Source organism: Camelina sativa, chromosome 9 (genome assembly GCF_030686135.1).
Source record: "Camelina sativa cultivar CO46 ecotype springtype chromosome 9, ASM3068613v1".
Taxonomy (NCBI): domain Eukaryota; kingdom Viridiplantae; phylum Streptophyta; class Magnoliopsida; order Brassicales; family Brassicaceae; genus Camelina; species Camelina sativa.
In genome coordinates this window covers 6,469,181-6,485,269 of record NC_141888.1, presented here as the reverse complement: position 1 = coordinate 6,485,269, position 16,089 = coordinate 6,469,181, and the positions used below count along the sequence as shown (strand labels likewise).

Below are 16,089 nucleotides of genomic sequence, written 5' to 3'. Positions count from 1 at the left end.
ATTTTTGGTTGATTGAATGAAAACGAGAAAACCCTAGTTCTACAGTTTTACCCAAATCGATTCGAATTTCCCGAAGAAAGAGAAGAGTGACGAGAGAGAGAGCAGTTTTGTTTTTAAAAAAAATCCGATTCAGTTTTTTTTTGGGTTTTAGATCCGATTCAGTTTTTTGGTGGATACTACCCAGGTATTTTTTGTAAATATCTAATTTTTCTATGGACAAGAGTGTAAAACAACACATTCTCGATTTAAAAAAAAAAATCAAAAATAAATGCCAAAAAAGAGAGGGACTTTTGAGATTGTCAGAAATGTTTTAGGGAGTTTTGAGACGTTTACTCGGCTCTCTCTACTTATCTTCTTCCTCAGTTTCTGCTTTTTCTTTTCTCCTCTCTCTTAATAAGTTCTTCATAGATGGGGTGTTTGCATTTTGGACCTATAGGTACAGCTCGGCTGTAGCCTCCTATGGGTTGGAAGATAGAACAAATGCGACAGCGGCTAGAACCACAGTAGCAACTAGAACCAAAACAGTAATGGTTATACCTTTGAGGCTGATACTTCCACGAGGGAGTCTCCTAGATATCACTTTGCAGGACTGGTCAGCTTCTTTATAAAGAGAAGCTTTGGCTTTTCTTCCAGTGACGGCTTTTTTGTTCTAAAAACATCACAGGTTATTTACGAAATGAAATTACAACTGAGTGGAAGGTGAAGAAATTAGTTAGCTTAATTAGAAGAATAAGAGGTAATTAATTACCTTTAGCATGAAGCTCTTCATAGTTTGAGTAAGAGTGAGAGTATCACTTGGTGATGATGTCAATTTGAGGGAATGATCCTTCCATTCGACTACAAGCTTTTTAAGAAGAGCAACACTAACTTTCAGGTTCTTCTTATTATAGAGATTGTTCCAGCGCTTCCAGCAATCAACGTTTTCGGTCAGAGACCAGACAGCGATTGATGTAGCTTCCTCGGCTAAAACAGGGTTTCCTGTAACATGTTTAGCTAATTTCAAAGACAAACTGAATATCTCTAGAGTGACTTGTTTGATTGCCTTGCTTCCTATTGAATGGGTACGAAAAGTATATTCTTCACACACTGGTGATGATGATCGTTCGAGGGAATGATGATCTTCAAATTTCTTTACAAGCTTTTTAAGAAGAGAAACACAAGCTTTTAGATTCTCCTCACAGAGATTGTCCTTCCAGTAATCAAGGATAATGGTCAGAGACCCGATAGCAATTGCTGTAGCTTGCTGGGGTAAAACAGGATTTCCTAGAAACAACGGTAACAAGAATATGAGAACTCTAGCTACTTGGAGAATAAAGAGAAGGGAAGCAGCAGAAAACTCAAGGATTCATCAAGGTTTGGATATAGTTACTAATTAATACCTTTTCCAGCTAATTTCAAAGAAAAAGTGAATATCTGTTGAATCTTTGCCTTGCTTCCTAGTGGACTGTCCTTGCATCGGTTTAGAAGCTTTTTTAAGTAAAGCAACACTCTCTTTTAGATTCTCCTCGTAGATATTCTCCCAGTGCTTCCAGCAATCAACGAATTCGGTCAGAGACCGGATAGCGATTGCGGTACGTAGCTTCCTTTGCTAAAACTGGATTGTCTGCCAACAACAACAACAACGGTTACAGATTACAACTCTATTTGAATTCCAAGGTTTAGTTTGTTACTAATTAATAATACCTTCTTCTCCAGATAATTTCAAAGATAAAGTGAATATCTGTTGTATCGTTTTGCTTCCTGATGTCTTAGCAAGAGCTACTTCCTTCAACGAGGGATAAATTGCCTCAAACCTACTAGTAGTAGCCTGTGTGCATACATACCCTTGTGATCAGAATATTCCATAGACGCAACAAGGTTTTTGTTTCTATAAAATATAAGTCCAATTAAATACAACCTACCTCTTCTCTTGCGGATGTGGCAGCAGGCCCGGCTCTATGCATGTGCTGGGTGTGCATTTGCACAGGGTCCATTGATTTTTTCAGTTTTTTTAGTTAACATTTAGGGTCCAAATTTTGTAAAAAAAAAAATTTACATGGAAAAAGGGTCCAAATTTTTTTTTTGCTCTGGGTCTATACAACTATTGAGCCGGGCCTGTGTGGCAGGATATGTAAGCCGCAGCAAGGTCTCAAATAAATGAGGTGGAATCAGTGGCGTTCCATCCCAAACAGGAGCATTTACAAGTATGGTTTGAGCATTAGGTTTCGCCAGAATTCTGATAAAAGAGTATTGCAATGAACAAAAACAAGATTTGATATGATTGTATATATATATATCTCTATCTGTCGATATATATAGCAAATTAATTAAGGAGGAGACCACAAGAAACACTTTTGACTTACTTCTCAACCAGCTTTAGGATGGGGATCACTTGACTGAGGGTTTTTAGAGACTAGTGGTAACAAGTTATGCACCCATGAATACAAGCCTACAGGTAAATTATCGTGGGAGGCCTGTCCACGTATATTACATATATTATAATCAGAATACAGAAACACACACAAACAATTGCAAAACTCTAGGTCCTAGTTCACATAAAAATTAAAAGGGATCACGCGAAGGAACCTGCGCTATAAACCAAATTGTAACCGGAATCCGGTAGGGTCCATTATACTCACGCTCTCTCCGAAGGGTGGGCAAAACACTAGTGAAGCAAAGAGGATCGCTCCGCAACATCATTGCTAATGTAACACATATTGACACCTAAATCGTAAAACAAATATAATATAGTGCAAACAAAATGTAAGTAGATACACAGATTTAATAACAGAGAGAGAGAGAGAGAGAGAGAGAGAGAGAGAGAGAGAGAGAGAGAGAGAGAGAGAGAGAGAGAGAGAGAGAGAGAGAGAGAGAGAGAGAGTCACAGAACATAAGTGAAAGGGAAATGATAATTTACCTCAGCTACGCAAGGATCACCTGGTTTATTATATCCTGTATAAAAATCAAAAGCATGGAAAACTCCTCCTCGTTGTATATATAAATCACAGAGAATATAATTAAACGTCAACAAGACAAAGTTACAGCGGGAACGAAAGTCTGTAACTAGTCTGTCGAGCCAATCGACTGATGTTTTGTAGAGAGGTTCAGGAATACAAGATAAAGGAACCTGTATATATATATATATATATATATATATATAATCATTGGATGAATCTGGCGTACGTAGAGTATTCAGATTGACAAGAAAAAGAAAAATAAAAATAGTAGCTCACATGAAGCACATTGAACAAGTTGGGCAAATCATTCTCCTGGAGCATCGCACGCCATGGACATGGTACTCCGGGAAGTGCATCCTCATAGAAGTCGAGAAATTTTGCTAGCCGCAAAGGCGATACATCCGGATCCGTTGGCTATATATATTTGTTAACAAGTAAACAAAAATATTGATCATTTAAGATGACAACTAAGTACACTTGAGAGACATCATCATCGCCTGCACGTACCAGTACTTTGACGAGGAAATCGCCAATATCTGATGGAGCAATCTTTGCCAAAGCTTTGGCAAGAGACACTTCCCAATCCGGTTTTTCTTCTTTATCCTCCTCCTCCACCTTCAGATTCTTCGATTCATCCTCCACGTTGTGATCGCTGTAAGCTAGGTTTATCGCCGTTTGCTAGGTTTCCGTTCGCTGGTTTTTGCTTCCGCTTCCGGGACACTACTTTCTTCCATCCATGCTCGTTGACTCCATTGTACTCCACTGATTCGCTCATCGGATGATCCTCAACAATTATTTTTAGGTTCTCCGTCAAAAATAATTAATAAAGGGTCGAATTCTTAGCCTAATTAAGCACACAAGTCACCTAGCCACTAATATGATTGCACGTGGTTTATGTCCTATAACTTAAAGTAATTAAAAAAGTTTGTATTAAATGAAACGAAATCATAATCACCATTACACATTTCTACGATTTTATTTCCTAAATTATAAATATTTCATTGATAATGAAAGTATGAAACACAGTTTCGGTTACAATCACATATTAGAAACCTATACTAATGGTTCCATGGCAAAAAGAAAGTAAAGGTATGGAAGCATAAGACAGTAATTAAACAAAAGTTTTCGGTGGTGCATATCTAAAGAAAGGCAATTGCAGATTGTAAAACACCACCTAACAAAAATTAGTTCTTGAAGCCTTTTAGCAGGAGGCCGGAGACCGAGCCATCACATATTCACAATCTCAAAATCTTTGAAATTGTTGAAATATTGAGAGGAAGAAGAAATACAAAACAGAGCAAGATACCTTTGTCTCTTCTTTTTGGAGAAGACAAGAGAACGAATAACTGAAATATTTATTTACATGAAACTTGTTGCCGTTTACAATACGATCACAATGTCTATTTATAGACTTGAAACAATATGACGAAACATGACAAAGGATTCCTGACTCTACACTTGTACCTTTTGACATAAGCGTCGTTTCAACACATCATGCCCCTTAATCACATTTTTCTCTTATCATACATCATTACATATTTCTATATGATGACGTAACTCAATTATCACTAACACTCCCTATAAAAACTAGGTTTCCACAATGAATTTGTTTAAGGGGGAAAACAAATTCAGTAAAGTAATCTCTCAAGAAAACCGATCTAAGCTTTGGAATTAAAAGAAAAGGAATTGATCTCAAAGAACTAGGGTTTATTGCTAAGAACGAGAAGAGAACTGAATAATTATATTCAATAATCGATGATTTACAATGTAGTCTCTCCCTATTTATACATATTCATAGATCGCATAATATATTAACTTCCTTTATAAGACGAACTGAAATAAGGAAAGTTGCTTTATCTCTTGAGTCGGCCGCCAGGCGAAGTGGAAGTCGGTTCTTCTCCTTCGAGGCTGGGCTTCCTCCGTCCGAATTGGGCTTAAATGACCTAATTGAGTTTTTAACCGGATTCCCGGTTAAATAACCAAATTGTCTTTCTGGTTTAGTTCGGTATGTCGGGGGTGCTAAATCCCGCACCAACACTCCCCCTTAATTGAGTTACCCTCTGAACCAAGTTTGTTTCTTGTCATACCAAACTCCACCTCCTTGTTGACGTCTGTTCCTTCTCTTCACAACTGCTTTCTTGTTGTTTCTTCAGTTCGACGTTGTACAATTTGATTTTTTTTTTTTGACATAGGAACTCTTGAGATTATTATTTCCCTCAACACTTTTTTTTTTTGACGATTATTTCCCTCAACACTTCTCCTTTGTCAACTTCAAATTTTCTCCACGTGGGCTTTTTTCACATCACCTTTGTGAACTTCTGTCACGTCTGCATCCGACTGTTCTTCAAACCTTCTTCCACTCACTTTCTTCTTAGTGAACATTCTGATTTTTCCTTTTGGTGTCTTTTTGATCACCAAATCTGGGCGTGAACCCTTTCACCAAATCTGTGCATAAACTTCGCTTCCTTTCTTGCTTGATGTCTTCCTTTGATCACCATCACATTTACATCTCTGTGACATCTCGTGCGTGAAGTGAAAAGTTTTCACGTCTTCTTCGGTTATCTTCTCAACCGGCTACTGCTCCATTTTTCTTCGAGGTAAGCATCCTCTTTTTGTGCTTGTGCTTAGTGTCTTCCATTGATCACCATAAAATGCTCCATTTTTCTCTGAGGTAAGCATCCTCCCTTAGTGCTTGGTGTCTCCCATTGATCACCATAACGTCTCCATGACGCCGTACACGTGAATCTTCTTCACGTCATCATCAGTTAACTCTTTTCAACCGATGTTTGCTCCATTTTTCGCCGAGGTAAGCATCCTCTTTTTGTGCTTGTGCTTGGTGTCTTCCATTGATCACCATAACGTCTCCATGACGTCATACACGTGAATTTTCTTCACGCCCTCATCCGTTAACTCTTTTCAACCAACGTTTGCTCCAACTTTCGCCGAGGTAAGCATCTTCTGTTTGTGCTTGTGCTTGGTGTCTCCATTTGATCACCATAGCGTCTCCATGACGTCTTACGCGTGAATCTCCTCCACATCGTCTTCGGTTACCTCTTCAACCGGCTCCTGCTCCATTTTTTTTATGAGGTAAGCATCCTCATTTTGTGCTTGTGCTTGGTGTCTTCCATTGATCACTCCATTTTTCTCGAGGTAAGCATCCTCATTTTGTGCTTGTGCTTGGTGTCTTCCATTGATCACCATAAAATGCTCCATTTTTCTCTGAGGTAAGCATCCTCATCTTGTGCTTGTGCTTGGTGTCTTCCATTGATCACCATAAAGTGCTCCATTTTTCTCTGAGGTAAGCATCCTCATTTTGTGCTTGTGCTTGGTGTCTCTCTTTGATTACCATCACGTCTCTGTGACGTCTCTTCTTCGGTTAGCTGTGTAACCTCACAATTTTTGCAGTGCGTGAATCTTCTCCATGTCTTCTTCGAACAAGTTTCAGAATTCTCCTTCCACAACTCTAATTCATCATCTCTTTCCATTTCCTTTTGAGAAGATCTCATATCTCCTTCATTCCTTTGGAGCCTTCTTCTTGAAGGTATTGTTTGCGAATGTTTGTGAAGGTTGATGGTATTCTCTCTTATCACCACCATCTTTTCCTATTTCGATTTTATTTTCTTCTTCTTCTCACCCTTGGTTTGTTGTCTCCATCTTTTTCTTCTTCTTGCAGCGGAATTTTTTCTTATTTTTGTTTTGCTTGGACAAGCTCCAAAACCAATATAAGCTCTGATACCATGTTGAAATATTGAGAGGAAGAAGAAAAACAAAACAGAGCAAGAAACCTTTGTCTCTTCTCTTTGGAGAAGACAAGAGAACGAATAATTGAAACATTTATTTACATGAAACTTGTTGCCGTTTACAATACAATCACAACGTCTATTTATAGACTTGAAACAATATGACGAAACATGACAAAGGATTCCACTCGTGACTCTGCACTTGTACCTTTTGACATAAGCGTCGTTTCAACACATCATGCTCCTTAATCACATTTTTCTCTTATTATACATAATTACATATTTCTATATGATGACGTAACTCAATTATAACTAACAGAAATTATACCGTTTCATTTCTTCTCCACATATTTAACTCCAACTGATTTCTTTGCGTTTTGGACATTCTGAATCCTTAAGTTCTCTTCAACGCATCAAAACTGTTTCATCTTCCTCACGACGGCTATTATGGAGCGGGACCGTCGTTTATATTTCCGGAGATATTTTTCTCAGACTGCTCTGACTCCGACTCTCTCGCGTACTCAAAGGATGAGAGTAACTATCGCGATGTGTTCGTTTGTGGAGCTTATGATGTCGAAAAGAGAGTTTGGGTACGGTGAAAAAAGCAGAGAATAATGAGAGCAGTGAATAAAGCTAAGAGAGGAAAAGATTGGTGTGGTAAAAAGGTACAATTCTTCACTGCTAAGAATTGGAAGAAACATAACTATGACACAACAATTTTGTGTTCATAATTTTGGTCTATTAAAAACTGCGTGTCAAAATGATTGCTACAAAACTTTTTCTCTTTTACTTCTACTTTTGGACTAAAATAATTAGATGATATAAATTAATTATGAATTTTTGTGGTTGTTTGTCATGTCGGAAATTTTGCAAAGAGAACGATTATGAAGGTGACTTTAAAAATAGTGAAGGAGCACCGTATCAAGCCAAGAAGAAGGCTTTACATGCCACATAAATGAAATTATGCAAGTAAATAAGAACCTAAAAAAAGCCTTCTAAGGTTAATAAATCGAAGGTATCATTTGTCTTAACTTTGCAATTCATGTCTATGCATTCTTTTATATAATCTAAATTTTCCACAGTCCAAAGATATCATATAAGAAGGGACCTTTTCCCTAGAAGCAACGGTAACAACACCAAATTTGACACTTTAAATCACGACGGAAAAACTTCCGGTTTTGTCAATATATATATAAATGAGTACATGACTGATAGTTTAGATATTTCTTCATCTTAACCTTACTTTACCTCCTGTAGGCTTCCCTGTTTGGCACAAAACATCAGTCCCACTACAAAAAGGGTTAATTTCAAAAATTAAAATGATATTAGATGAATATGTGTAGTAAAATATATAAGAAATCCCTTTATATATGGTACTTCCCGGTGCATGGCCATGCTTCCACAACGACCTAGTTGTTCATGTTGGACAAGAAATCCCACAATAATATATATGGTGGATCAAGTAACCTCTTGGGGCATAATTAAACACATCAAACAAACATGCCTTATGTGGCTCATCTTTGTGACCTACGACTATTTGTTTTCCGTCTACCCCTTTTCCAATAAATTTGGCAGCATCCTACTCGATAGCTTAGTTTGATCATGTCATCCTACAACTAATATATATATATACTAGATAAGGATCCGCCCGATGTGCGGGTTTTAAACTTTTGTAAATATAAGATTAAATTTAATAAAAATATATTAAAATTTGTTATACGTTATTTATAAAAAAACATTTTTTTGCTATAATACACTGATTTATATCCATTTACAAATTTTTTTATTTCTGTTACCATTAAAAGTATATTTTTTTACACCTAAGTATATTGTATGTTACAAATATATCACTACCTAGGAAAATATCTATATAAACACATTACGTCAACTATTATATGCCTATTTATTTTAGCTTTTGCATAGTTTCTTTAATCACTAAAATTGTTGATTCAAGAAACTTTTCGAATAAATAATATATTACATAGTATACTAATCAATGATGTATCATCACAATAGTGTATGACCAACCATGGAGAGAACCTCGGCTCCGCCCTCCTCCCTTGTGGAGAGAATCATGTGTCCAACCTCCTCCACCATGAAGAGAACCTTGGCTCCGCCTTCCTCTCTTGGGAAGATAACCTTGCATGCGTCCGACCTCTTCCACCATCGAGAGAACATTGGCTTTGCCCTCCTCATGTGTGGAGAGAACATGTTTACGTCTTTTAGCTATCTCAAAGTGGCATGCTCCGGCAACCAATGAAACTAAAAGCCCTTTTCCAATGTCACAAAATTTTTTAATAGTAACTAATGTTAAATTTTCCAATGTATTCATGGAAGTTTCTTTGACACATCATGATGTATGTAACCTCTATCTCCGAGCTCCTATGGATCTATCAAAAACAGTTTATAGTTTTCCAATCTATCTATCTATGTTTGTTGTAAGCTTGTGTATGATTAGCCTATTTTATCCAGCCATTAGGTGTATTTTTTTACATCTAAGTATATTGTATGTTACAAATATATTCTTTACCACCACCTAAGAAAATATCTATATAAACACATTAACCCAACTATTATACGTCTATTTATTTTCATTTTTGCATAGTTTATTTAATCACTAAAATTGTCGGTTCAAGAAACTTCTCAAATAAAAAGTATATTACATAGTATACTAATCAATGATGTATCACACAATTGTGTATAACCAACCATAGAGAGAACCTCGGCTCCGCCCTCCTCCCTTATGGAGAGAACCTTGTGTCCAACCTCCTCCACCATGAAGGGAACCTTGGCTCCGCCTTCCTCCCTTGGAGAGATAACCTTGCAGGCGTCCAACCTCTTCCACCATGAAGAGAACCTTGGCTGTGCCTTACTCATGTGTGGAGAGAACATGTTCACGTCTTTTAGCTATCTCAAAGTGGCATGCTCCAGCAACCAATAAAACTAAAAGCCCTTTTCCAATGTCACAAAATCTTTTGATAGTAACTAATGTTATATTTCTCAATGTATTTGTGGAAGTGTCTTTGACACATCACGATGTAGCCTCTATCTCCGAGCTCCTATAGATCTATCAAAAACGGTTTATGTTTTTCCAATCTATCTATTTATGTTTCTTGTAAGCTTGTGTTTGATTAGCCTACTTTATCCAACCATTAGGTTGATGGGGTTCTACTCTTTATCTTTCTTTGGGATTGAATGAATGGTAACAATTAGTGCAGTGGCAGGAGGTAAGTCCATTTGTAGAAGGCACCATCACACCCGGGATCGAGTTTCGGTTCCTACGAATGTAGGAATTTGGCTAATGGGCCGGCCAGTTGTGGTCCAATGGTTGACAAAAAAAAAGGTCTATGACCAACCAATCAAGGTTGAAAAATTAGAAAAAAATTAATTTGACATAATTAAAGAAATAATTGAAAATTATAAGCACGGTAATATATAAATCTCAAATCAGAGATGAAAATATAAATTAAATAAAACCATCTAAAAACAATCTAAAACACTAAAATAAAATTTAAAATACAGTATTAGAAAAAGAAGACGCATATATTAATCTTATATTTTTGTTTGGGTCAACATATTAATCTCTTACCTATTCCAAACTGAAAAAAGGAGAAAATAGGAGAAAGTTTTGGTTTAGAAAAATAAGGAAAATTTACCTTCCCATTAAAACTTTTTTACCAATAGATTAAAGTTTAAAGCATTGTTTTGAATAAATTATTTTGTTAGATGAAAAATGTGAGACGATTTATGTTTATGTAGAAGTGAGTATTTACATTCTTTAGAATTAATAATTAACTGTACATTTTTCTTAATCTCTTTTCTATTTTTTCTAAATTAATAAATTAAAATTAAAATAAGTAAATAATGTTATAATTTTAAATTTTATGAAATATATAATCTGTTTATAATTATTTTTTTAAGAAACTGTTTAATTTTTGTAATTTTTTTATAATTATCTATTTACATTATTAAATTGTTTAAATAATTTTTTTTTGTTTTTTTCATTATCTCAAATTTATCTTATTAAATATTAACTTTTACACATGTCAAAATCTCAAATTAATAACTTGACACGTGTCAAAATCATGTTAATGACTAACTTTCAAAACTCAACTTTATATAATAAGACTAGATAAAGGCTCGCACGATATGCGGGTATTGAGATTGTTGAAGAGAATAAACCTAAATCCTAAACATTTTTTTAAAAAATATAAAAGAAATTTTATTTCTTGAAGTAAAAATATAAATAATTAAAGAAAAATTCATATTTGTATTTACCTTAATACATTTATCTATATTTTTTATATGTTATAACAATTATTACAATAATCTAAAGCTAAATTATATCCCACCAAAATCATATTTATATTAACCGTCTTACACTTATTTATATTTTTATATTTTTAATATATTATAACAATTATTATAATAATAATCTAAAGCTAAATTGTACCCATACCAAAACTTTTGCCAAATACTCATCATTAAAAATTTTATTACTGTGAAATTTCAAAAACGTTTCACAACTTATTACAAAATAATTTACATGCAAGGAATTCATCAAAGCAACATATAATGTAGTAACCCACATACAATTTTACTGTATGTTTCACCATTAAAAATATGCTATTATACCCTAAATTATTTTATTGTTAAAGTATGCTCTTCATCACCACCTATAAAATGTCTTTTAAACAAATTAAACAAATTTTATGTTGCTTGGTATAATTATAGTTCTTATAATTACTAAAACTGTATTGTGACATAATTTCTTTAACCATTAATTTTGTTTACTCCAAAGATATTTTGGATGAACAACTGGTAAAAATTATCTACTCTATTATAATGATTTTATGACCAACCCAATTAAAGTTGAGAAATTGAAAAAAAGGTAATATCAAATAATAAAAATAAAAATTTGAATATTATAATCATGATGGTATATATAAAGCCTTAGGTTATTCATATATACAAAATAAAAACTTTATAAACAATCAAAAACATGATATATGTCATAATCACGTTAAGGATCGATGTCTTATTTACTCCTCAGAAATATCGCATTGTACCAAAACTACTTAGAACTATGACCTCATCTCAAATATTCTCGAATTGTAAGTTCTCAACTTATTTCTTTCTGAATCAAAAGTTCTCATATATTTTCCTATATACCTGGATATAAACGGTTTATGAATTCGATAGAAAACCACATAAATCAGGTTTGAAACCAATTTTAAAACGGTTTATCGTTCCAACTTCCCAAATTACAATCGCTACCAAATAGATCAACCACCGACTAATCTTTGAAACTTATAACGCTACTAACTGTAGAATTACTTTTGGAACCTCCATCAGTGTCTCCATCCTCGATTAATTTAGCGGGCTTTATATACTTTGATTCCATTTCATTGCATCTGATAGCTTCCATTGAAGAACCCGCACAAATAAAAGACCCAAAATAGATTTGCAAAATTATATCAGAAAAAAAAATCAAATATTAAAGCTTTTGATATAAACATGTAAATTTTATGTAGATATAATGTTATTTTCTTAATTAGTTGTTCCTATTATGTTTCAAAAATAATAATTCTTTTGACATAACTTATGTTTTTTTTTTTTTGACAAACATTTTAATTTTTTAGATTTGTTATTCACTATTTCTTGCAATAATATACATGCTTCATTAATTGTTTTTTTGTTTATACATGTCAAAATCTAATTGACAAAACACATATAATATAATAAGCGTAAGATATCTGTTAGATTCGCTTGCAAGATATATGTGGTTAAATTTGATGGTTCAAATGTTTGCTAGTTTTAACTTCTTTTGATTGTTTGTAATAAATCCTGAAATATATGTTTTTGTTAGATGAAAATGTCTCGAACAAAAGAGAAAAAGTTAAAAATTAAAAGTTGTTACCATTTTCTTAGCTGCATAGTTGTAAGCTAGAGTCTCTATATTTTGTTAAATAATATTAGTCAATTATGAAAAATATGTATGTGAAGTTGAATATAAGTTTTATACTTACGTATTGATTTAGTTTGTCGACCCATGCCTGAAGTGTAGATAGTTTCAGTCGCATATGAGGTTCATCGGTAAGTGTCTTCTCCATCATATACAATCTGATCATTATTCATAATGGTTCTCTTCCTTTTCTTAGCTGACTTTTCGTTATTTTCACAGTTTTGGTTTCCATTTGTAGTGCTCATGTTTGAAAATTCTAATTCTGTTTGATACATCGGAATGACGTATTCCTCTCTATATATATGATAAAGATCTGAGAGAATACATATCTTTATATTTAAATTCTTTTTCTATTAAGATTAGGCCAAGAAATTCAATATAACGTAGAAGATTCCTTTTTCTTTAAAATTACAAAATTGATATAGAGGGGTGTATTTACAATTATATTCTTTTTAGGATTAACAAAAAAAAATTTAATATAAGAAGATTACAATTATCTTATTCTTTGTTTTGCCAAGCTTGAAAACTGTGATTTATGATTGTTAAAATTGACACATGTCACGATCTGATGAATTACTAACTTTCATATTTAATCTTTAAAATTTATATTTATCACGATCCGGTGAGTTTTTAATTTTGATCGTTAAAACTAACACGTGTCACGATCTGGTTTGATATTTAATCTTTAAAATTGACATGTGTCACGATCTGGTGAAGTAATTTTTAAGTTTGATATTTGATCGATAAAACTGACACGTATCACGATCTAGTGAGTTACTAACTTTAAGAACTAAGGTATATATATAATGAATAAATAAGATACAGTAATTAATCAGCTTCCTAGGTTGAAAAGAGAACACTTGCATGGCACTTCTTCAAGAATGACAAGCTTATGAAATATGGCACTTCTTCAAGAGTAAAATCGTCATCACCATCGCGGTCTAATTTTCACTTGAACGCTCTAACTCTCTTTAGAGCTACATTCCAAAAGGTTCGATCATCATCGATGTGTCGATGTCCTCATTATCCAAAAGGTTCTTTCGGGTGGCCTCGATCGAACAAGACATTTGATCTTCTTCTCTCGGCTTAGTATCCAAATGGTGTCCTTCCTTCATTCAATGCTGGTTTTCAACTAATTTTGTATTCAACTAATGGTTGAGAACTCGTAGGTTATGATTGATTATGATTCCAGTTTGACTCTCTAGTTTGTAATTAAATTAAAAAAATGCAAGAAAACTACTCACCCGAAACAAAAACAAAAAATAGTATGAAGTTTCTGGTTATCTCGAAAAATACTTAAAACATGTTTATTTTCATTTATTATTTAACTAACAAGGGTTTTTATTAGGACAAGACAAAACGAACGTACACATTGACAAGATATATATTCTAAAAAGAAGAAAGAAACTGGGACATATAACATAAAAGGTAAAATTACATTATCGCCTCCCAAAAAGACTCACGCAATTTTTATGTTATGTTCCTCCTTGCTTTACCCGGTTCATGGGTCTCAGTAGTGAGTTCAGTATCACGAGCCTCATGTGCCTTATCTTGCACATACTGGCCCATCTCTTTTCCCTTCATACCAGCATAGCCTACCGCATCAGCCATACGTCGCTTAGCATAGTCCAATTGCTCTGGCACTGTATCACTCCTCCCTCGGAGATAGTTTAAGACCCACGAGACAGAGCTCAGACCCGTCAGCCCAAACAACCCAGAAGCCAAGATTCCGGCCACAGCGAGCCCGACAGTGAGAGCCGCTGGGACGAGCACCGGACTAAAGAGAAGGAAGAGGGGAATGGAGACCAGCAAGCCGATCACCGAACCGGCTAGAGTGAGCCCAGCTAGGGTTAGCAGTGTGCCACCGATGGGAACTCCCGCTATAAGGGCCATGATCTGCATGTTTACATTTAATAAGTGTTCTTTATTTAGACCTTTTCTATCTCAAAATCTCAAAATGTTAAAAGCCAACCCTAAACCTCTAGATATGATCCTTTTATATGCATGCATGCATGATCTATTAATCATACAAGTGGCGTCGTATAACTCTTGTTTTAAACTTTGCTTATTTTGTAGAAATTATTGCATATGTGAAAGAAAAATAAATAAAAAATATCCTAAGACTTGGAAAATAAGATGGACTAATCACATGACGTCTTCGTTCGAAACTCATGATTCTTTACTATTTACTTTTTTCTATTTTAAAATTTTCAGAAAATCGTTATATAGTTTTGAGTGAGCGATTAGTTTAGATGAAAAGAAAAATGAAAAACTAAAGGGAACACGAAATAATACTTGGTTAGTGGAGGGGCCGCGACTCTTAAAATCAGAACCAGCACCATAACCGCCATAACCACCGTAACCGACATCATCTTCGTAGGACGGCTGAAGATGAGCACGTTTGTCAGTACGGTCGACATGCCCACGCCTATCACGGTCCACATTCGCCATATTGACTGATATGATCTATAACTAAAGAGCAAAGTGGTAACAGAACTAAGGGGAAAAGTGTAACAGAACACAAAGGGGGTATCAGAGATAAGTCTAAAAGAACATATATATAAATGGATTGAAATACAAATTTTTGTAGTAGAAGGAGCTTTGGAGTGAAGAGAAGAGGACACGTAAGAATGTGTTGAAGGGAGAGGTGTGGCTTTGCATGATTTCCAAGTTTCATTCTTTACCTGATCTTCTTTGCCTTCTTCTCTCCACCGTACATATTTAAACAAAAACAAACAAAACATTCGATTGACAATTGCTCTCCTCCCGACGCATCCACACCGCTGCGCACCTGTGTGCCAAAAACATCTCTCTTTTTATTAATCTTTTTGTATAGTTTTTTTTTTTCAGCTTTAGGATAAATCCTCTAATCCGGTTAATTCGACCTGCTAAGAATAAATTTTCATATGTATACAGTATACCTAATCCAAGTTTGGAAACAAATACATAGAAAAAAAAAAAAAAAACCTATACGACTAAGAACATCCACATTGGTTATTTTATGGGTGTACTTTAAATGGGTATCTTTAGATATAAAAGAATTAAAAAAAAATGATAGGTACATTTTAAAAAAAACAGTTGTGTTGTCTCCCCAGACATTTTATTTATTTTAATTAATAACTAAATTAAAAATAAACAAAAAATACAAAAATCTTAAATCCATGTTTTCTTTTCTCACACTTTTTTTCTCTTTACACATCTCTTCTCGTTTTCTCCAAAATTTAGCCGTCGCCTATCTTCTCTCACGACTCTCTCCTCCTTGTCTCTCCTCTAATGTGCCTACATCAAATTATGTCACAAGCAGCTCAACATGTCAATTAGGGCTAAAGCTCACGGGTTAGCCCATCCCTGCCCTGAAAATATCGGGCTTAGGTTTAAATATATATGTCTAGAAAAAATTGGGCTTTTTGAGCTGGCCCTAAAAAATATCAGACTCGGGTTTAAATAT

At 34.4% G+C, this 16,089-nt stretch overlaps 1 protein-coding gene and 1 pseudogene across 1 annotated transcript; both read right to left on the bottom strand.

The window, feature by feature from the left end:
• Nucleotides 1-219: 219 nt before the first annotated feature.
• On the bottom strand, nt 220-3,711 carry LOC147937806 (uncharacterized; annotated as a pseudogene).
• A 10,223-nt stretch (nt 3,712-13,934) lies between these two features.
• On the bottom strand, nt 13,935-15,414 carry LOC104710608 (oleosin 20.3 kDa-like). Its single transcript, XM_010427242.3, has 2 exons — nt 14,937-15,414; nt 13,935-14,537 (listed from the first exon to the last, which is right to left on the bottom strand). Exons 1-2 carry the CDS (start codon nt 15,090-15,092, stop codon nt 14,112-14,114), a joined length of 582 nt encoding a protein of 193 aa, XP_010425544.1. The 5' UTR covers nt 15,093-15,414; the 3' UTR covers nt 13,935-14,111.
• Between the last annotated feature and the right edge of the window lie 675 nt (nt 15,415-16,089).